Here is a 24,235-nt window from a genome sequence, read left to right as displayed (position 1 = left end):
CACTTGAAACACTGCATAGCTGCTCCTTTTCATCAAATACTTTAGATCTCCAAGTTCCTAAGTTAACAACAGCACAGGACGGAACAGTGCTTGTTAAACATGCTGAAGGCATTAAAAATAGCTGAACTTAAGGCAAAGACTATGATAGAAGAAAGAATCTTGCCACTGTTGAGGTCAGTGGGAATTTTACGATCAGCTTCGATAAAGAGTTGTGTATGCAGTGATGTATGTAAATATATGTATTGGTTTGGGATAGTTGATGGTGTAAAATGGAGACATTTATAAAGCATTTCATAACAAAGTAATATAGTTTTTCATTAGGGCAAACCCCGTGCTTGTTTACTGATGTACATGATTGGTATACGCTGACTTATACCAATATTATAAATATCAATATATATTATGCAAATCATTCTCCCTCATCTGAAAGTAGCTGTTTTGCATTCAGGCATCAGATTCAATTATAGTACTAAAATGAAGTCCCAAGTGAAGTTTTAAATTGGTTTCTACTTTCAGAGCAATATACAGCTCGGTGCATTGTTGAGTAACCACACACCTCTCAGCATTTCAGATCTGTTGTCAGATTGAGATCTTTATCTTCCAATTCAGAAAGCAGAAATAATAATAATTTATGGACTTTGGCCTCAAACTGCAACAGTTCTATGACTTCAAAGGAGTCCTATAATTCTGTAATGTGTGTACATGACCTGTGCTGTGAAGTACTCTAGGACATTGCAGGACTTTGAGGTTAGCGGTAGTAGAAGGAAACTGGATTTACATTAATTTGTTAAGTAATGTCTGTTGCTTGTATATAGAGGTGATACGTTTGCATAAGAAGTAATATTTTTTAAAAAATAGGGGAATTTTTTAATGTTGAATTGGGTTTGCCCATTTCAAGTCAGTTTGGTGCATGAGCAGTGAAACCCACCATCAGCCTGGTCTGTACTGTTTCATCCACGTATATAAAAATTCCTGTAGTGTATTTATATCAGATGTACAACATCTGAGGTGAGTACGTAGTCCTCTCAACTTTGTGCTCAAATTGTTATAAAATAATACAGCAAAAGCATTTGTCCTATTAGAGCCAAATTTAACGGTTGTGTGCTTTCTGTAGTACTCTTGTCTGTAGAACTGTTGTGCTGTATGAGAAAGCAAAGAATCAAAGTACTATTGTCTTAGGTCTAATACACCTGTAGCCTTAAGAAGAAAGTCGTAAGAATTTGCTTCTGCCGCTGAAGTGAAAAATGTAAATTCTCAGGGGTTAGAAGTAATGTGCATCAAACCATGATATTATGTTAGCTCTTCACTTCAGAAAATGAATCTAATACTACCAAATTATGCATTGCCATTTGTTTGTTCATACTGTTTCTTTATGGAGCAGCCAAGTATCATTCAGCTAGACTGAGAGGATGAGGAAAGTATTGCAAGGAATTATAATACTGGGCATATATAGTATTTGGGGATCAAGTTCTTGTTTGTTCTGGAGATTAGGAGTGTACAGCAAGAGCATAAAAGGTAGTAACTGTGAAGGGCAGTGTCTGTTCCTGCATTTAGAGACATTTTAGTATTTTCATACTTATTTTAGGACACAATTATCGTATTGGAACACTTACATAATTGAGGTTTTGGTAATTGCAATTAACAATTCTGTGGCTTTTTCTTGTTGTACACTTTCCCTCGCCAACAAGTGACTGCATAGTTCATTCTATGACAGCCAGGATGGAAACTGAGGATATTCTAAGGAAGTATTACTGTGCACATAACTTCCCCTTTCACCTAGAGATCTGCTACTGACCACAGTACTTATTTTGCATGGTGGCAGCAGCACAAATAGGATAGAAAGTAGATGGATGGATTTGGTAGCCTAATGTAGACAATTCGTTTCCATGTTCTAGGAGCAGAAGGAAGTGGAAATTGTGGCCAGCAGAAACTCCTTTAGCTCTGCTGGCAGCCTTCTTAAAACCCTGTTCGTTATCCAAATCCCATTTGTCTCATTGAAATATAACTAGAGACTTACTTGACACCTTCAAGCCACCATTCACTTGATGTATCAGTCCTGCTCTTCCATCTGTTCCCTGAAATATCATTGTCTTGCCAGCACAGAGGTGTTTTTTTTTTCTCCATGTTGATCAAGAGTTTTGCCCCAGCTCTAGTTATTCCTGTACATCAGTCTCAAGGTGTGAATGTATATTTTATCTGCCTGCCAGAGTTCAAGGAGCATCTGGATGACACTCTTAGTCTTATGGCTTAGTTTTAGGTAGTCCTGCGAGAAGTACAGAGTTGGACTCGATGTTCCTTATGGTTCCCTTCCAACTTGAGATATTTTGTGTTCTAAATTCTAGAGAATGCATTGTTCTGTTACATGCAATAGCATAGCAGTCTTAAGGTGGCAAACTTCAATATACATTAAAATACATGATTTTTAAATTTTTTTAAACAAAGGGTAAATCTTGTATTGTTACTAGATGTTGCTCTTAATTACATTTAATCGAACACATGACAATGACTGAAAGTATACCTAGTCGTGTTAATGAGATGAAGTTTGTTTCATTTCAGGCTTACCTACGTTAATCATTAGTCAAGCATGTAACAAAGGACATATCCTCACTTCATTTACATAATACAATCATGTTTGCATCTTGGGTGCAATTAAACAAAATGTAATTGATTTTTTTTTTTTCTTATTTTATTTTATTAGGGTATATGGGTCAAGATGGCCATTTTGGGTCATGTGAAAACAAGTACTGTGGTCTGGGTAGACACTGCGTTGTGAACGGGGAGACTGGCCAAGCTGAGTGTCTATGCATGGAGCACTGCAAGCCACATTACAAGCCCGTGTGCGGTTCTGATGGAGAATACTATGAAAACCATTGCGAAGTGCACAGGGCTGCCTGTCTGAAAAAACAAAAGGTCACCATTGTACACAATGAAGATTGCTTCTTCAAAGGTAAGCACAGCTGAACAGTATCTGGAATATTGCGATCAGGTATGTGTTTTCAAGCCGCGCAGTTAAAGCTCTGTACAGGCTGCACCAAGTGTACAGTGAATAAATGAGTCAAAAAGTTAATACAGTAAGGATTGCACTCCAGAGATATCTTATGGATTATTTTTTTCTTTGTATTTGTACTTAGTGCTCTGGGCCATCACCCCTTTTTAACCTGAATAAACTGGTTGTCTCTTGGAAACCGATCCACATCAGCTTGTCTTAGAAATGTGGCTGTTGACCTCATTCATCTGAATGTACTTACATTCCCAAAGCCCAAAGGATATTAATCTCTGTTACAGGAAAAACAGAATTTAGGATTTCAGAGGGGTTTTGTAGGGCTGCGGGACCTGTGCTCGTGTTTGGTGTTAAAGTGGATAGACGAGCAGCTTGTTCGTGGCTAAATGGATCTTGATTGCTTTGAATTTGGACAGTGAAGAGTTTACTTGCCTATTAACCAAAGTATGCAAGTTAATAGCTGCTTTTTAATCTTCTGAATGCTGAGAGATATACCTTTTGTTAAGCATATTATACTGAAGATGTCAGAAATTGCAACTTGCTCTGTTTTATGTAATTTGAGCACACCTTTCAGGTTTCTGGAACTCTGCCAATACAGACCTTGTTTAAGCATGTTTATGAGTACTTTGACAGACCTGCAGCATGTTTTTACAGGTTAAAATTGGCAGTTGGCTTTTTTGGTGGTGGTGGTGTGGGGGGGCGGAATTTAAATAAGGCCATTTTTTATGAGTCTCCCTAGGGGTTGAGTTAATTCATGTTCTCTTTAAAGATTGTCTAATTTTTTTTTGTTAACATCGTTATACATTGTGGATATAGTTGCATTCTCACTAATAGCAACTAATAACTACTGTCATCAGAGAAAGAAGTCTGAAATATTTCCATTAAATGAAATTCACCTTTGTAGGGAACATTCCTTTATATTGAAATATTTCACTTAAATCTTAATCTGAATTTTCAAGATTGCATTCTAGTATAAGGTTGTTCACATGAAATCAGTTTTAAAGTTTTCAAAGTTGAATTTTTCCCTACATTTATGTTTGAATAATTGTCCTTTAAATGAAGAGTTTGGCTTTTTTTACCAAACTCATACATCCCAGATCATGCACAAATACCAATATCTTTATTATTACGAAGGGTTTTGTAGTAGAATAGTTGAATACTGGGAGGTTGGGGGAACAAAAAGAAAATTATTTTTTCTGAAGGACTTAATTAAAGAAAAAAATACAATGCTTGCACAACTGGGCTTTATAGTTGTTTCTTGTTGAGAAAAAGGGGTGACTGTCAGTGTGAGGTGCCTTTCCTCCTTTGCCTCCTTCAACAGATGTGTTAAGCTCAGCAACTTCATCAAAACGTGTTAAGGGACAGGGGTTCATAGATTAAAGGGGGTGCGTACGGAAATCTTGCGATGGGAAATACACTTGTAATAGTGAAGGTTTACCTTTTTTCAAGATAAATGTGGACACTGTATAAAATTGATATATCATCACAATATAGAGGCTTTAAGTAGCATGTGTTCTGAGGTAGTGGAAAACTTAAAATTTGTTTTTTAGGACTCTAGCGTATGGGGCTTGTAAGGAATGGGTTGTGCAATAACAACAAAACATGAATGCTTCTGTCCTGTGTCTTAACAGTCACAATTTCTTTTAAAAAACTTTTTTGATGATACAGTACTCTAATAGAAAAAATGGCAGTAATAGACACTAAAATTCTTAATTTTTTGGTGCTAATTTCAGTTCTTCTGTGTGCTACCTACAATACAAATAAATTCAGAGCATGTTTGTGAAAAACTAGTGTTTCTTTTTCTGAGGGGGGGAAATGTAGTGAGCTGTATTTACTTCAATGGAAAGTGAGACAGTACTTTAGCTAGAAATATCCAAATGCTGTCTGAAGTTTTCTTAGCTTATCTTTGTTTTAAATTTACCACATTAGTTTCATATCTATTGTAGTGGACAAGGGAATATCTGAATGATGTTCAACTTCAGACACCTAATTTAGATGCTGTATTAAAAAAGTAGGTTTTTCCTTTAGTTGGTGACAATCTTCAGAAAAGGACTAGTGACTTGCTGTGAGTTGCTTTCTGAAAACTTACTTATCAAGTTACTCAAATCTTGTAATTTGGGCATTATAACCAGAGGCCTACAAATAGTGTAAAATATTTTATTTTCTTTCCTGTCTCTCATTATATGAGACTTCGGTGGTGTTAAACAGGTGAGTCTGGGGACAGTTATTTTTCCCTTATTTTTTTGGTATATATAGATTTTGCCAATCTAAATTTCTACCTTGTTAACTTCAGCTCATTCATTGCTGTAGTACAGCACAGTGAAGTTAAAGCATTTTTGCCATTGACCATTGAATATGTCCTCCATCATCCACTATATTTGTATGGTAAAGGAGCCAGAAGACTTCAAACTAACTTCATGGGATTCCTTCCTTTTATAAAACACTTCTGAGCTAGCTACTAGTAGATTGCCTTCAGTAGGGCTGAAGTCCTGCCAGTTATCAGGTCAAAAATATTAAAAAGCTAGTAGGAAAAAAACTCTCAACAGTGGGACTCCTGGACAAAGAAGGTGAACCCAATCGCTATCAATGGTGTCGGAAGGGCACTGCCACGTGTCCTCATTAGTTTAGTTATCACTCTCTAGCAAAAATGATCTCACTGCAGTGAGCTGCTTCCAAAAACAGAAACATTGAAAACCGATCTTACATTCAGAAAACAAACATTCTGACCATTTTATTTAGTCTTTCACAGAATTCTTTAATAAAGGCTAATATTAACTGGGGGAGCAGGAGGGGAAAGAGATTCAGTATGCCCACAAGATGCTGTTACATGATATAGCAGTCTTTGACAACAATGCCTATATATATATGATGATTGCCATTAAATATTTTTGCTTTCTGGTTTGTTGCTAATCAGCTGATTTTTCAGATCAAACAACTGTGTACTTGGTCACTTTATTGATTTTTTTTTTTTTCCTTTATTTTTTGTAAATTTTATCCATTATAAGCTTTACATTTATCTCTAACAAGGTCATGGTTTTGGTTTTTTTAGGTTTAAAATCCTCATAGTAGGCTGAGGGGTTTTATTAATTATTTTTTTTTCTTGAGGGGAAATATTTCTTCATGGATAAATTTTAAGTTTTAGACAGATTGGGTATTGAGCTCAAGGTCAGAGAAGCTGAGAAATATACCTTATTTGAAGGAGTAAGCTTACCAGAGAACACTTTAGCATTGTGTCTGGAGAACAAAATTTTATAAGCAAATGTTCTATGTACCTGATTAACATTACAATAGCAGCTAAGTAGCTATAATTATTTAAATAATACAACTTGTAACCAAATGATTTATAGTTGATCATGAGTTCTACTTAACAGTTTGAAAATTGCCCTTTTAAGCAATTACATGATCAGTGGAGTTTAAGGATTGACTTGCTAAATTAAAGAGGTCTTTGGTTTATATGTTGAAATTCCATTAACATCACTGGGAAATGTCTGTCTTACCTAAGTGCATGAAACAACACAGACAAAAAACATCAAATCCTTCACAAAGAGCTATGTCTAAAACATTTGGTAAATGAAAGCTACCTATGTCAATGCTATACTCTCCTGATATGCTGGTTTTCTAAACTAAACCTTCAGATTCTTGTTCCTTACCTGCTTATTATGTAGTTTATTTATCACTGTTAGCTACTTTTTTTTTTTTTTTGGTTTGGTTTTGTCCCTTTGTAGGCTGACAGGTCATGGAGGTAAACTTGGAACAGTTAATAGAGTATATGGACTGTTCTTCCCATTCCTGTCTGGCATGGACATGCCCAGATTCATTGGACTACTTCCTTTTTCATTGTCACTTGCTATCTTTTTTGCCTCATGCTAAATTAAATCATACACTTTTCTCAAATATGTGTTGAACACAGGCATACAACAGTAACTGAAGTAGGAAGTTTTAAGTATCTCTTTATCTTTCCCTGATGATTGATTGTTATGCAAACTGTATGTTTTTGACATGGATCAAGATAATGGCTATCCTAAATTAGAAATTACTTTTTCTCCACTTTTATTTTACTTTTTCCAACAGTTGCTTATTGGCATGTCATGATGTCTTGCATCAGACACTGAATGATTTTCCTTAGTGGCTTAGTTAGATGTTGACTGTGACCCTTTGAATCATAGAATTGCCTAGGTTGGAAGGGACCTTTCAGATCATAGAGTCCAACCATCAACCTAACACTGACAAAAACCATCACCAAACCATATCGCTAAACACTACATCTACCCACCTCTTAAATACCTCCAGGGATGACAATTCCATCACTTCCCTGGACAGCCTGTTCCAATGCTTGAAAGCCCTTTCAGTGTAAAAATTTTTCCCGATATCCAATCTAAACCTCCCCTGGTGCAATTTGAGGCTGTTTCCTCTTGTCCTATCTCCTGTTACTTGGGAGAGGAGACCAATCCCCACCTCACTACAACCTCCTTTCAGGTAGTTGTAGACAGTGGTAAGGTCTCCCCTCAGCCTTCTTTTCTCCAGGCTAAACAATCCCAGCTCCCTCAGATGTTCCTCATAAGACTTGTACACAAGCTTTCCATTCTGCAGAGAAGCTAATTACTTTTAGACCATGAGAAAAGGGATATTAGAGGACGCAACAGGTATAGAAAATACCTCTATTTCCAACCTGTGCAGGCCAGTGTCCTCTGACTGGATGTTAGTGAATGCAAGTTCCACAGTTACTTTCAGAGGTGCTCTCAGGCCTTGACTACAAATGTTTTAAAATATTTAAGATTATTCTAAGAATGTAGAAGAACTCTTTAGGAAGAAAAAGGAATGAAGAAGGAATGGGGAAGAGAGCAGCTGTCTGGCTGCTAGTTTACTTAGTCTTGGTGGTTATCATATTTGTGGCTTTATTAGCTTTTAATTCGTGAATAGCATATAGAGGAAGGTAAGAGAAAAGGGAAAGCAAAAGACGGGAAATAATGGAGTGCAGGTAAGGAGCGAGTATATCAAGGAGAAAAGAGAGATGATTGAGCGCCAGGACAGTGTGTTCAGTGGTGGGAAGAAGAGGAAATATGAATGATGAACTAAAGGAAATACTAGTGACAAAAATCTAAGTTCAAATACTAGAGTGCTCATTAAATCTGATATTGACGGTGTGAGTTGGGAAGTCTTATGCTGATGCCGTTCTGGTTTAGCGCCGCATTTGTTGGCTTGCTGACTACATAGTTCTTTGGCTTGGTGGCCTCTGCATGCTCTCTGCTTCCAGTGCCCTGGCTGTTCTCAAGCCATGCACTTAGTGTTTCAGAGCAGCTTAGTGTTTTGTGCGAGAAAACAAATCTGACCATCTGGCTTATGCTGTGCTTGATACTATTGTATAACGCTTTCCTGGCTGTCACTAGCTATAGCTTTAAGCCCCAGAGGACGGTGATTCAAATGGACTAGAATTGCTTTACTTGGTGCCTCCACCGCTATCTTTGTTCTGTGAAGTGGCACTGTGAAATGAATGGTTTTGTGCTGAATTCAGAAGTCTGGAGGCGTTATTCTTCGGCTTCTAAAAAGTTCTGTTGGACAACATACTGGGTGGTGAATGCCCCACACTGGACGTCAAATAAGCTTCAGTTATGTTTTTGTGTTAACTTCAATTACTTCATTTTCCTAAATCTAGGTCAATAAATCAAAATAAGACACTAAAGATTTGCTCATGACAAACTTCATCTTTTATTTTCTTTGCACCCTTAAGCTTCTTGAACATTTTACATTAAATCTATTTCTAAACAAAGTGATACACTCAATCATTTTGACAAACTGTAATTTACTAGAAATCCTCAGGAATGTAACACTCCTATGTGCTATGACTTTTATAGACTATTTCTGGAATAAAGGTTACTTCATATATAAGCTTTTTACTTGGAAGTAGCTTCTGTAGCATCCTTATGATGTTAACAATATTTTATTTCTCTTTTTATTTTTGTCTCATTAAAAGATTCACCAATTAAAAAATATGTTAAGCTGCCTATGAGCTTCAGATTTCTTACTAATATTACTAAAATGGCTAGATTTTTGAGGACTACTATAATGTTTGCTTTTCAATCTGTTCCTGAAAGTAGAAGCTTAGCTAAGAAAGTTTGTTGCTGATCCTAAGTTGTTCAGGGCAGTGAGGATAAAAGCTGACTGTGAACAAATTCAAAAGGGGTATGAGCAAACTCGAAAAAGTTCAGATGCCAACAGGAATGACTGAGTCATGACCAAAAGTACTAAATGACATATAAGGGACATGAAGGAGGCTTACAAAATCATCAGGACATGCTGAGGATGGATATGAGTAGACTATCTTGTATTCCAATAAAAGAATTGAAAATTATGAAATAAGGCAGCAGGAACAAATTAAAAACAAGCTTTGGTGTTTGTTTTCTACATAGTGGATCTCATGAGTAAAAGCAATGTAGGATTTCACAAACAGACTTTGTAGATACTAGTGGAAATGCTATAGGCTTTTTATTTTGAAAGAAGGATGAGGGAAGTAAGTTGAAGTGAACTAAATCCTAACAGTAGCCCACAGAAAAGATCTAGAGCACTGGTCTAGTGTCTCAAGTGACTGCAACAGGATTAATTCAAAGATTTTCCCTTTTTTTTCTTCTTTTCTTTTTCTTTTTTTTGTGTGTGTGATTTGTGCCCTAGGTGAGTGTGGTCTTAGACTGGTTCCTAAAATATTGGCTCATTCATTTAGCAGCACTGACATTTATTTCATCTGATTTGATGTTCATATACTTCAAAAGTAATCATATAAGTCTTTGTCTTACCAATATCACTTCAGGAAATATTTCATACGGTCTTAAATATAAATCTTGAACACTTATTATTTAATCGCTACCCAGTCTTTCAAAAGAAATTTAGGATATGTTAATCTGAATAACATTCTAATGCAGTGCTTTCATTGCAACAGAACTTGTTTCGAAGATGTCTTTGCTTTTTTCTCTGGCTTCTCTGTTGAAGCTCTCAAAAACATCGTTATTACACTCTTTCTGAAAGCATGAATTCCTGCAGATAGCATACACCCTTAAGGTTGCTGCTGATAAACTGTCAAGCTTTAACTATCACTCTAGATATATACTAAACACAAACTGGATCATGAAAAGAAATATGAAAAATCTTTCAGAACTCTAGCAGAAGACTAAGAAATAAGAAAGATTTGGCTTGATCTCAAAACCTCTTTGATAGAGGATAGAAATTATTCAATTTGTATTAGGAATTCAGTCCATGATCTATATATGTTCACTTTAGTGCAGCACTTAGGATTTAAGATTAGTTTCTTAAGTATGGCTTCATGCAGGGATTATATATGTTTTTAACTATTAACATTAGTAATTGCACATACAAAACAGTGGTTTACCACTCTGTGTTAGTGGCAGGTATATATTATTCTTCCTTCAGCATTTTTTTGTTGGAAAGTGATGCTCTAACCAAGGGAAAACTGGTTCTTTTTATTGCCCTTTGAAACCATGACCTAATTTGTAGCACTATTTGTCTAGTCTTTGTCCTGCTCATGAGATTTGGAAGTCTGCCATTGTTTTTCCTCAAGCATCTGTGTAAGATTTGTCACAAACATCTCTCTTGAACTGCCCAGAGTTGTATTAAATTGCCTTAACTAGCAGAGATGCAAGGCTTATGTATATAATACTTGCTACTAACCTGCAGAGTGAAGTTGAGTGTAAGATATTTGTAAGAACATGCATATAACATGTTTAATGTAAAAACTAAACATTGAACATACCTTGCATGGATTACTGTTGGTGATATTTTACCACTGTGCAAATAAAGCCTAGAACTCTATTATCTTTTTACTTCCTTTGAATTAAATTCCTACTTCTGAAATGTAGGATGGGGCAGTGACAAGCCTCAAACACATTATAAATACAGGATTTTTTTTTTATTGACTGGCTGAAGACATCTCTTATTTTCAGTAGCTAGAGCAGTCCCAATCTTTGTATATTAATTCTTTCAACACTGGAATAAATATGTTAATAAGCTCTAACCTATTATGTATTCTGCATTCATATAGTGATGAGGAATTAGTATTCTCTAGTTAATCTCTGTACAAGACTTAATGAAATTTAAAATTGCTTGGAGGGACATCAGTGCTGTTTGTTACCATGCAAAGAAGTGGGTCTGTGGATATCACAGATTTTCACTGGTAGAAGAATTTGAATTTTAAAACTTTTTCTGCTTCTAGTAATGACGTTGGATCTATTCAAAGAAGCTGCATTTATACTCAAAGCTGCATTCTAAAGTCTTGTATCAAGTCACTGAATCAGTCAAGCAGCATTTTAAATGTAGATATGATTACCCAGATTGTCTATTTCCTTAGTGTAGATGGCAGCTCACTGCCTATTTGTGATAACATGCTTTACTTAAAGGCTGTATGAATTTCAGGAATTTGAATGAAACTACGTTTAGTGTTTTTGGTTTTGGTGGGTTTTTTTCCTCCTCTTTCCCTGAGTAAATAGGAAAGAGTGCTTAAGGGGAGAAAAAAGAAAGCTGTGTTAGTGATTTTTTTGGCATAAAATGGAAATACTGTGTTTGCATGAGCAGTTCCACAAATGCTTACAACTCCTATGTATTTGCCAAATATAGTACAATAGTTCTTCCAAATAGGTAAACCTGGATAATATTTCCTACAAAAAAAACCTTGAAAACTTTTTCATTAAAAGTGTGTATATTGTTCATTCTTGCTCTGAATTGTTATTCTTAGGCATTGTGTTTTACGTATTCAATGAAGTGCCTCATTCACCTTCTACTATAAGAAATACTGCATAAAGTTCAAGTTTACGGTTCAATTTCCATTTGGTTCAACTGTCCAATAGTAGTTATTTCTGAGTGTTATTTTCTACAAGCAGATGATGTGCAGCTGTCTTTTATCTTTCCTTCCATACAAGGGACCATAATGGGAGAGGGACCCTGTAGCATAGGACTGATATGATGAGAAGTTAAAGGGGTGAGCCAACAAAGTGCCCTTGTGACAAAGAGGCCTAATAGTATTCTGGGCTGCATTAGACAAATATTGCCAGCAGATCAAGGGAAGTGATCCTTCCCATCTACTCAGCACTGATGAGGCCATACCTGGAGTACTGTGTCTATTTCTGAGCTTACCAGTACAAAAGAGACATGGGTATACTGGAGAGATTTCAGTGAAGGGCCACAAAGATGATTAAGGTTCTGGAGCACCTCTTCTATGGGGAAAGGCTGGGACTTTTCAGCCTGGAGAAGAGAAGGATTGGCAGGGATCTCTTCATTGTATATAAATACCTGAAGAGAGGGTACAAAGAGAATGCACCCAGGCTCTTTTCAGTGGTGCTCAGTGAGGGAATCAGAGGCAATGGGCGCAAGTTGCCCAAAAAGGTTGTGGAGTGTTCTTCCTTGGAGATATTCAAAACCTGCCCAGGACATGGGTCAGGACATGGTCCTGGGCAACCAGCTCTAGCTGGCCCTTCTTGAATAGGGGTGTTGTACCACATGACCTCTGAACGGCCCTTTCAACCTCAGCCATTCTGTGGCTAAGTGTCTCCAAAAAGCACCCTTACTTATACATCTTCAGCCTGGTTTTGAAGAGGCAGCAAGTAGTTCATAGTGCTCCACTTCAGCCAGTAGTTTCCACTACTGTTGAGGGAGAAGTGGAGAGAACAGAGAAAGAGGAATAGAAGTAGAATTCTGGCAAAGTGTGATCAGTGGAGGGGGAGCGTTTAGTCCTACTAGTGCCCTCCCTTCTAACCTGGTAACTTGGACCTGCTGTTACAGCTAGGACAATGCAGATCACAGGATAGATTTCCTTTGTTCTTCTGCTAATTCAATACTGTCATAAAAGGGTTAACATATTGCTAGGAGCCCAGTGATTTTATAAGTATGGTTCAAATAGTCTCTGATCTTCAATTTCTGTGCTCATATGGCCTTTAAAAAAAAGTTTTGGAAAAGGCAAAGCCAGCATACAACTCTTTATGGCATTCTAAAATATATATTGGTACTGTCTTAAATTGAGAGTGCTGTATGTGCTCAAAATTGGAAAAATAATCATAGAATCATAGAATTGTTTGGATTGGAAAGGACCTTAAAGATCATCTAGTTCCATCACCTCTGCTCTGGGCAGGGACACCACTTAGACTAGGCTACTCAAAGCCCCATTTGACCTGGTCTTGAATAGAGGTATTCCCTGGAGGCAGGGATGGGACATCCACAATTCTCTGGGCAACCTGTTCCAGTGTCTCACCATCCTCACAGTAAATAATTTATTCCTAATATCTAATCTAAATCTATCCTCTTTCAGTTTAAAACTGTTACTCCTCATCCTATTGCTACACTTCCTGGTAGAGTACCTCTCCACCTTTCCTGTAGGCCCCCTTTAAGTACTGAAAGGCTGCTATCATGTCTCCCTGGAGCCTTTTGTTGTCCAGTCTGAACAATCCCAACTCTTTCAGCCTGTCTTCATAGGAGAGGTGCTCCAGCCCTCTGATCATCTTCATGGACAGAGTGGTCTGTCGATCAAATGCATGTCTTTCCAATTTAGAGACAAGTGTGTCATGCAGGACAGTGTCAAATGCTTTGCAGAAGTCCTGGTAGATTACGTCAATTGCTCTTTCCTTATCTGCCAACGCTGTAACCCTGTCATAGAAGAACACCAAATTTGTCGGATGTGATTTGTCTCTGGTGAATCCATGTTGTCTGTCACCAGTCACCTCATTTTCCATGTGCCTTAGTATAATTTTCAGGAGGATCTGATCCATGATCTCCCTGGACACAGAGGTGAGACTGAATGGCTTGTAGTTCCCTGGGTCCCCCCTTTTTTTTTATTTTTAAAAATGGGGGTTGTCTGTCCCTTATTCCAGTCAGCAGGAACTTTACCAGACTGCCACAACTTCTAAAATATGATGGATAGTGCCTTAGCAACTTCATTCACCAGTTGCTCAGGACCTGTGGATGCATCTCACCAGGTCCCATGGATTTGTGCACCTTCAGCTTCCTTAGATACTCTCGAACCTGTTCTTCTCATACAGTGGGCAGTACCTCATTCTCCCAGTCCCTGCCTCTGTTCTTGAGAACAAGGTCCAGCATGGCACCTCTCCTTGTTGGTTCCTTTATAACTTGGAGAAGGAATTTATCATCAATGCATTCCAGGAATTTTTTGGATTGCTTACGCCCTGCTGTGTTGTCCTTCCAACAGACATTGGGGTGGTTGAAGTCCCCCATGAGGATCAGAGCATGTGAATATGAGGCTGCTCCTATCTGTCTATAGAGGGCCTCATCCGCTCAGTCTTCCTGGTCAGGTGGCCTGTAGCGGAACCCCACTGTAACATCACCTGTCCCTGCCTTCCCTTTAATCCTGACCCATAAGCTCTCGGTTGGCTCCTCATCCATCCTCAAGCAGAGCTCCATGCACTCCAGCTGTCATTGATGTAGAGGGTGACACCCCCTCCTCATCTCCCCTGCCTGTCCTTCCTAAAGAACCTGTATCTTTCCATTCCAATACTCCAGTCGTAGGAGCCATCCTACTATGTATCCATGATGCCAATAAGATCATAGCCCTGCAGACATGCACATCTCCAACTCCTCCTGTTTATTCCCCATGCTGTGTACGTTTGCATAGAAGCATTTAAGTTTGGCCCCTGATGGAGCTTACTTGCTGGCTGGAGTGGCTAATATTCCTTTGTGCTGGACTCCAGGTGCTCTCCTGCTGACCTGTGATCCTTCTCCAGGCTCTGGCTGTCTATTGCTGGCACTGGCATCAAACTAGTAGGAGTGGGATGTTCCCCTCCCCTGTCAGCTTTAGTTTAAAGCCCTCTTGACAAGCTTGGCAAGCTTCTGACCGAAGATGCTTTTCCCCTCCTCTGACAGATGGATGCCATCAGCCCCAGTAGATCTTGTTTCTCAAAGTGAGTTTTATGGTCTAAGTAGCCAAATTCCTGGTTGTGGCACCTGTCCTGTAACCATTTGTTGACTAAACAGATTCGACTGGCCCTTTCAAACTCCTTCCCTTTGACCAGGAGGATTGATTGGAAAAAAACTACCTGTGCTGCAGAGTCCTGTACTGCCACTCCCAGGGCTCTGTAATCCTTGATACTTCTTAGACTGCTTCTGGCAGTATCACTGGTGCTCACGTGAAACAACAGCAGTGAATAATAGTCAGTGGACTGTGTGAGGCTTGGTAGTCTCTCGGTGATATCCCTGATATGAGCCCCCAGTAAGCAGTACAGCTCTCTAGAGAGTGTATCATGTTGGCAAATGAGTGCCTCCATACCTTTCAGAAGAGAGTCACCTACTGCTATCACCTGTTGCTTTTTCTTAGTTGGACTGGCTGTTATGTGGGGAGCAGATTGAGCTGCCCTACTCAGCTCCAGCATCTCCCCTCACGTGCCTGGTCTTTCCTCTTCATCCTGCAGAGTGATGAAGCAGTTCTGCAAGGGCACCTCAGGCTTTGGGGGAAGTCTTTTCCTCCTGCTGGTCCTTGCTGTTGCAAGCTTCCATTCTTCTGCATTACTGGCCCCTCTCCCTTTTGTGTGTGCCAGTGGGGGAGTTTTTGGTTGTTCAGCTGTGGGTCCACTGCAGACTGCACTTGGAACCAAGCCATCTATCTTTTTCTCAGTCTCCCTGATGCTAAGCAGACTCATCACTGCTTCCTCAGCTCACAATAGGCAGCAGTAGTCCATGACGTAGCCACACAATGACTGCATGTGCTCCAAACGTAAAGCTTTTTGCTGCCAGTTATAATTTTTCTATTATTTTTATCAAATTGGGTTATTTTTAAATGTCAAATTGGGTACTGTGGGACAGTGAAAATTGTTACACAATAAATCAAACTAAATTTAAACTGTTTTGTTGTAAAGCTATAATAAACAGAGGAAGTCTTGTCTTTAGGCAGATATTTAAGTGAGGGGTTTTTTTTCAGTTTAGAATAACAACAAAGCATTGCACTAATACATATTGGTTTGTTTAATGCAAACTTTTTAGAGATTGAATTATAGTCATGTCAGAATTATCATTAGCTCTTGTGGGAAATTTGTCTCACGGAACATATTGTTGGCCTTTAAAAATCATTAGCAATTGAATGCATATACAAGGAATCGGCATAAAATTTGTAATTTAAGTTGGCTAGTATATGGTATACCAAGTGAAAAAAGCAGTAGCTTCTTTTACAAATGCTGGAGAGAAGTAGGCATGCAAAACTGATCCTAAATTTCCATTCCTGACTCCGCTAGCTAGTAATTGATGGGGAAAGTGAATCTACAGCGGATAAAACCTGTAAGATAAAAGCTTCTCCTTGTGGTTTGCCACTTACTCTCCCTTAACGTAGGATGGTAGAAACATTTGTGCATTCAGTAAACAAAAACTAAGAAAGTAGTATTGCCTTTTCAGGGTTGTTTGCTCTTTTTTAATGTGTGGTGCCTTAGTGGAACCAGAGAAATGGGATATGATTCAAAGTAACTTAATCTACATAGTTGGCAGTACTTAGTTTAGGCAAAATTCTATCACTTTCTCTAAATATTGTATGTTTTTTCATACTTCTTGGTCTCTTTTAGAAAATGTAGACTGTAAATAATAACATGTAACAGCTGGACACTTCCAAATTCAAATTCTTAGTAGATCAGTACCTAGATAAATTCCAGGTTTTTTTTCCTTTGCTTCGTCCCATCTTGTGACTAGAACACATTGTGGTACAAAGATGACTTTCTTTCACCTCCATGCATGTTTGTGGTGACAGCTATCAGATTATTATTATTTATTATTATTTTAATTCTCAAAGTTATGGTATGGGTAAGTGTGAGACTGACCAGAAAATAATTAGTTACAAGCAGTTTCTAACAGAAGATGACTTGGGCGGTATACTCTGTTAATTGTGTCATGGACAAGTAAACAAACTAACTATAGCACAATTTTGATGAACGTCGTAGTGTGTATATTCTGTATATTACCAAGGCTTGACAGTTTTTATGTACTAAATATATTACCTTAGTTTTAAAAAAACTAGGTAGGTAGTTATAGTAATGTACCAGAATGCATTGCAAGCAAAAGACAATAATTTGAAGGTTGGCAGAGACGTATAATAAATGGAGTGATCCAATGACAGCATTTTGTTTATTTGTTATGGAATTGTTGATGCCATACAATACTACTTTTAACATAAATCTCAATTAAAAGAGAGCATATTATCAAATTATGGGACAGACTTTGTCCTGAGATAGAACAGACTTAGCTCATATTGAAATTTATACAGAAAGACCCAAAGAATCCTCCAGCTGAAACTGATTTTCAAAGATTAAATTTGGGAATTCAAAATAGTTAATTTTTCCCTAGTGTAATCTAGTTCTCTCTTTGTTTAACTCTGAACTTCTCCCTTTTGCTGTCACTGAAATCATAGAGATTTGCTACTGATATTAAAAAATATGTTATTACTTATAAAATTTAGATTATTTGAAGGTTTTGCTTTTCACGAAGAAACTAGATTGCTTTAAAAAATGTTATTTGAAATTAGAAAATGTTTCTAATGTCATTGGCCTTAGCAAATGTACTCTTCCTGATACTTAAGCACAGAGTAAAAGAAATTTGATAAATTGGACAACGAAATCTAATTAGATCCTTTAGTTTTCTATTTTCCTGGAATGATAACGGATTTAATTTAAAATTGTTGAAAGCAAATAACAGAAATAAAGGAAAACAGATTACAGCAAAAATAGGTTAAGGTGTAGCCCAAAGAAATAAGCTAAAATAAAACTATACAAAACTTCCACTTGCTAAGAATGGTGTTTTATATTTTTGCATTTACTTGTATTGGCTTTGGGTGCAATTAAATCCTGAACTATATACTGCCAGGAAAGTTTGTCTCCCTCAGGGCTGAAACAGATGGTGGAAATTTTTTTTTTTTTCTTTCCACCATTTAGAGACCAAGACTGCTGAATCTCTAGAAGGAAAAGTGGTTTTGCCAAAGAAAACTGCTGATGTTGGCCTTAAAGCAGTGGAATTCTTAGCTCTATTCTCTATAGGGTTATTACGAAGACTTCTGGTAAACATGCAGTGTATCGAAGCTTTGCTATTAGCACTGTTTTAATACAGATTTGATATGAATCTATTGATGTTAGTTGTACAGGATAGAGAAAGTGCTACTGACAAAAGTTTTCATTTATTATTCAGTGTTTGTTTGTCAGGATCTCTCACTGTTCAAGGAGGAAACTGTGAATTTAGTATTTCCCAGTCATCACTTTGATAATAAAAAGAATAACAATGTAAATACACAGAGACTCTTAAGCCTGTTAAGACTCAACTGTTGTTAAGAGTATGAAATTTACTTGTGCTTACGATTAGTCCCACCTGGAAAATGAGGAAAAATCACCCCACTCCTGAAGTTTAGTAAAATGGCAAGTCTTGTATATCAGTAAAAAAAAATTTAAAGAGAGAAAAATATCTTTGTGGTGTTAAATACTAGTTATGGTCTAGAAGTTGTTTCATTGGTGCTCCTAAATTTAAGGCAACTGAATCAATCATTTCTTTGTTATTTTCCTATTCCAGCTTCTCTTTGATAAAGGTCCTTGCCATTGGAATGGAACATAAAGACTTTTATTGGTCCCTGGTGACGCAAACTATAGTTGTACAATCATCATTTTAGAATATGAGCTCTGTGTGCTCTTAGATTTGCTGTCATTTTATCACAATTGTAGAAGCATCTTTAAGTGTATTTGCTTAAGCAGATGGTGAATGGCCACACTGGGAATATATCTATCTTTTTTACCGTATGGTGAAGTTTTAAAGCAGAAATTTTAGTTACGGTGGTTGGAAAAACATACTTTTGTAATAAACATAGCAGAAAAAAAACTGCTAAAAGATTTTAAAGTCTCTAATAATGCTGATCATAGGAAATCAGTATATATTAGATAAGTGAGGATGTTATTTACGCTATATATAAGAATGCTAATGCTTTCTTTAATCTTTACAATATTTTAAAATTAAGTATTTTAAAAAGAAATTAGAAATTACGTGTTTCAGATTTTTGTATACAAAAAAACCTAAGTGGTAAGGATTAGCGTGGGGCAAAAACCCTTCTGCTTGGCATGGAGGTTTCTCTGGCACTATCATCTGTGTGAACTCAGGGCCCGATTCAAACCTTCCTACTGAGTCTAATGAAGATTTGGTTCATTGAAGTCAGTCACTTGAAGAATAAGTGGTCTATTGCAAGCCTGAAAGATGGAAGAGGGAGTCAATAGGAGGAAATACTGGCTTAAAAGTTTGAAATGGATAAACCTCAAAAAAAAAAAAAAAAAGTAAATTGGCAAATGCTGTTTTTTCTAAACCATGCTGTTTGTACCAATAATGTGATATTAGTTCTTATACAAAACGTGAAAATGTAATCAGGTGGTGCTCTGAAGTCTGGTTTTAGATCACTATCTCAGGCCAAGTGTTAAGTCCTGAGCTGCCCACTTGTCTTGTTTGCTAATTTTAGTATTCAAATGGAAGGTACAGAATAACAGTAAAGAATAGTAGTAAGGGGGAAACACTCCAGAGATTTTAATTAGTTGATTGTAGGCCTTGTGGTTTGAGCACTAACCTTAAAGATGATGAGAAACATGACAAAGTTCCAAATTGGCAAAAAGAGGCTGTCGCCTAGGTTTTTCATAAAGCTGGCTAATATCTTGCTGCATGGCTGTTCAAGTGACACGTTAGGATCCGTCTTAGGACCATTTCCAGATATGTTGGGTTTGTCTAACATCAGAACAAAAATGAATACTCAATCTTCAAGTTATTTTTTTGTGTAGGAAGGTCAGTTTTAGGTAGCTCGTTGGCAATGAGTAGCAGAGAGCTGACAATAGGGTCATAAGGTACGTACCATAGAGTGCCTGCATGCTGAGCTGGGGCTTTTCCTGTAGGCATACTCTGGGTTCTTCATCCCTAGTGATGCAAGAGCCACATCCTGATTTCTCCCTTATTACTTAACACCTTCCACAGAAAGTAAGGATTAGAGAAAAGGACATAAATTAGCCAACTTGCACGTTGTCCTGAAATGTTCTCAGGATTTGCCTGAAATGTTCTCAGGATTTGCCTGAAATGTAAATCCAGACCCAGAAGCAAGGAAGAGCTCCTAGCTCCACTGTTCTAGACATAGGCATAGTCCGTCAGTGAGATGGTGTAGCCCTTTGTGTAACCATGTCTCTGAATGGTTGATGATGTGGTAAACATCACAGCTGGTGGCATTCCTCAGTTATCATGGATTGGTTGACCTACTTTGTATGTTTTAGAAATTGACCTCACAGTTTTAACTAAATTTTTAAAGATTTTCTTGTATGACCCCTTTTTAAAAGTATTTTAAAAGTATTCAGAAAAAAAGTAAATTTTAAAAGTATTCAGAAGATTCTCATACTTTGAAAAACTAATGTTAAACTTGCTTTGTTTATCTCCAGTGTTTGTAGAGAATATGTATTTGAACAAAAACAAAAAAGAGATCAGAAGGAACTCATTACATTTCCTGTGCTTGTTGTGGTTTGGAGTTTTTTTGTTTGTTTGCTTTTGTTGTTTGTTTTTTTTTTTTGTCTTTGCTAAATACTGTTTGTATTAGACTAGCAAATAACTCTGGAAATAAATAATTATAAAAAAAAATGCATTTCCATGAATCTCTTCTTGTCTGTGGATTTCCAATGAGGTATAGTCCTGTTCCTAGGCAGAGGGAAGCCTAAATTGAAAAACATTAGTTGGTTAAATCTTGAGTTAATAGGAGCTCAGCTAAATTACCTAGTAACAGCTCACAACCTTTACTCATTTTTGTAATTCATAGATAAATGAGCGTATGTCTATGCACAATATGTATAGCCAATAGAGTTGCCTTGATAGCCGCTTCTTAACATCAACTTATACATACATATATAACTTTGATACCAGTTAAAAAAAATTTCTCACCTCCCCTCAAAAAGTGTTTAAAAAAAGAAAATCAAGTCCTTGCCTCATTTTGTCAGTTCTTTTCCTCTATTTGCAAATATTATTGGTGGTGGCAGAGAAGACACTTTCAAGCCTCATGGGGCCTGGATGTGCATCTTAACATTCCTATTTCATACCATGAAAGATCTGCAGATGGGCCCAGTCCATGGTGTCCATTTTGCATACTTGTTTCTGGAACATGAAAATCTGGTTACGTTCACTAAAAAGTGTTGTTTCCCAGAAAAATGTGGTTATTTAGATGATCAAAGGATTGGGACTACAAGATGCCTAGTAGACACATTTTTGAATCTACATCTACTAAGAGTATTTTCCTGAGTTTTATACAAATGCTTTAGCAGACATTCTGGACCTGGAAGTGAAAGGAGTTTTTGAACTGAAAAGTGAATGGTGGCACAGATAAACTCCTAATTTTGTGCTTGTTTTTGTTAAAGTTCAGACAGTGCTTTATTCCTATTTTGACAAAGAGAATGGGACTCTGATATGATAATTTAATAGCACAGAAAATTTATGCAGAGTTCACCTGATGAATGGTTCAATATTTGCAGTATTTAAATGCTATTTTATAATGTATAATTTAAGGACTTGCGCTTTCAGCACAGAAGGCTGAATGGGGTATTGTTGTTTCTAAAAGCCAGAGGAGAAATCAAAGAATAAAGGATCTTAATTCTCTGTCTCTTGTAAGAGAAGGTGTACATAATATTACAAGTAAAGGTTAAATACCTTGATTTTAATATGTAACCCTTTTTATTTGGTTATTGGACTAGTGGAGAAGAGGAGGCTCACTTCACAAGAAGCTGAATGCAAAATTTATGGTAATTACTTGTGCAAATAAAAATTGACAGGAATGTTCACTGAAAATTCTTTCATGGTCATGTTGAAAAAATTTATTTTGAAATGCAATTATTTTGTAAAATTGTAATATGGGCAGAAAACAGATAGACAAAGCTTTTCTTTGTGTAGAGCTGAATAGGTGCAATACTGCAAAGCCATGGTGATCAATCCATACAACATGAATAATATGCCCTAATAACTCTCCAGAAATGGCATCAGCTTAAATTTATTTACAATGTTTATTTATGAGAAGGTCCATAAAAAAGGAAAGAGAAGATTGTTCACAAAAAAGCTCCAAATAAAAGTTAAATATTTAGCACTGAGACCCATCTTTTCAGTAAACAAGAACTGTTATTATGCAGGTGATAAAGTGCAGCCACAATTTTGACCAATCAAAAAAGGAGTTGTTTTTTGTAAAATTAGAAACACAAATTTCTGTGGGAAGAGCGTAGAAGGAATAACTTGGATTTTCTCTTCTAACTTAAACTTGCTGTTTTACTTTCTGCTTTGCAATACCTGCTATGTTGCTTCGTCATTGGGAGTGTTGTAGTGTGTGATATTCTTTTTTATGTTCCTCATGATTTGCAAGCATTTGGTTTTGTCTTTGGTTTTTCTTTCAGAAATCAAAGCTCAAAATTGCCAAAAGACTGATAAATTGATATACTAAATTGGAAATAAAAATAGAGTCACAGTCCTTAAAAAAAGCCAAACAAACAAAACCCAATCAACCAACCAAACAAAATAACCCCATACCAAACCAAACAAAAGAACCCAACCCATCTCAGCCCCCCAAACCAAAGAAACTGCCAGGCTGGAATTCCTGTCAAGACAAATTCTAAAAAATGGATGCTACAGGCATTTTGCTCTTTTTCTTTGGCATAAAAATGTTGTCTGCTCCAGTCTGGGAATTGACTGGCAGGTACTGCCCTTGTTCTCTCAAGTCTGTTGCGCGCATGAGATCAGCAGTACTCAGTCATTCCAGAAAGTAGCCCAGAATGAACCACTGATATTAGTTTAAAGGTAGTTTATCTGATTACCAAATTACTAGATTAAAAAGCAACCTAGAATCAGAGCTCTTACAGTAGCACGGGTATTCACAGGCTACGATCGTTATCACCTGTTTAATGTTTTCATTAATATACGAAGTTGAGCTAGTGGATGATGCTTTCTGAGGGCTGAAAATGGGCAGCTGCTGCCTGATTGTGGGGGTTTTTAAAAATTTTTCTTTTTACAGGAACAGTGGAAAACCCATAGGTGGCTTTGAGCAGTAGTTTCTCTGCTGATTTGAGCTGTTGGGGAAAAAAAAAGAAAGTTACCTGTGTGCAGCTGAAAGACTGTACATCTATCTAATAGAAATTCTCTGCATTTCTCACAAATTTCCTAATTTAAGGAATGGACAAAGGTTCTCTTAACTTGATGAAGTGTACTTCGACCAAATGTCTTTTGTTGATTATTGGAGAGCACAACTCATTCTGAGATCTCTAAAGTATTTCTGAATGATGACAGGAGGCTGTACGTTCTTTGGTGTGCTTGTTTCAACACATCACTGTGTTTTGAAGTTCAAATTAGCACATTCCTAACTTCAAATTTTTAGCGTATGCACATTTTAAATACTCCTAAATTGTTATTCTGGGATTATTAGCTCGGGCATCTGAAATGTAGGCTCTGTTACAATTGCCAGAGAAGTGAATTGTGTTCTTCCCTTTAAATTCATGTGCTTATTGGTAATTGAGAAATAGGGATGTTCAGCAGAGTGTGTAGGTCTTAAGGACTGGGTAGAGCTAACAATAGTTTATGACAGAACAGAGTGAGGAGAAGATTTCCTAAGGAATGCCGTTTCCTATTGACAGACTTCATAGGTCTCAGGCCAGGAAAAAAATCAAGTCTGCTGGTATATTTTTGTGGGTTTTCTTCCCTGTCAGGCTGTCCTAAGTTCAAGAATTTTTCTCCCTGAATGGCTTGAAGGGATTTATTTTCTGTCCTGAAGAGGCTGAACTTCCATTGTGCAATACCACCATCTTCCTTTATCTTTTAGGGAATAAAATCCTGCAGAAATACTTCACTGAGTCTAGGAATTTAATTGTTCTAGTTTGTTCTGCGTTTTGAAAACTGCATCAGTGAGTTATTTCCCTTTTTTACATGGCATGTGTGACAGTTGGGACAAATTGCTGTAGCCTCAGTGTCCTGTTGTTAGTATTCAGGTTCTGCTTGGCCTTTCTTGAAGTGACCTTCGTCAAGGTTTTTCCTAAGGATGAACTTTTCTTTCTCATCTCCATCAGAGTCTCTGCGGCTGTAGAAGTAATTGTACTGCACTGGGATTTCAACAGTGGACTTGTTTTGGTGTGCGTGTTCTGTAAATTGTAAAGTTTTATTCTGAATTGCTCTTTATAGTGCAGTAGTTGCTGAAGCCCAGGTTAGCTAGCTAATTTCTTTGCCAGTATATATAATTTGTAT

At 37.2% G+C, this 24,235-nt stretch overlaps 1 protein-coding gene across 3 annotated transcripts in view; it reads left to right on the top strand.

The window, feature by feature from the left end:
* The window catches only part of FSTL5 (follistatin like 5), a 291,423-nt gene that overhangs the window by 70,196 nt on the left and 196,992 nt on the right, over positions 1-24,235 (top strand). For all 3 annotated transcript variants that reach the window (XM_074147435.1, XM_074147434.1, XM_074147433.1), the window contains exon 3: positions 2,699-2,947. In XM_074147435.1, coding sequence (XP_074003536.1) covers positions 2,699-2,947 — 249 coding nt within the window. The remainder of the gene's footprint in view (positions 1-2,698; positions 2,948-24,235) is intronic.

This window comes from Numenius arquata, chromosome 5 (assembly GCF_964106895.1).
Source record: "Numenius arquata chromosome 5, bNumArq3.hap1.1, whole genome shotgun sequence".
Classification (NCBI taxonomy): domain Eukaryota; kingdom Metazoa; phylum Chordata; class Aves; order Charadriiformes; family Scolopacidae; genus Numenius; species Numenius arquata.
The sequence above is the reverse complement of the archived record's forward strand: the minus strand, read 5'-3'. Positions and strand labels throughout refer to the sequence as shown.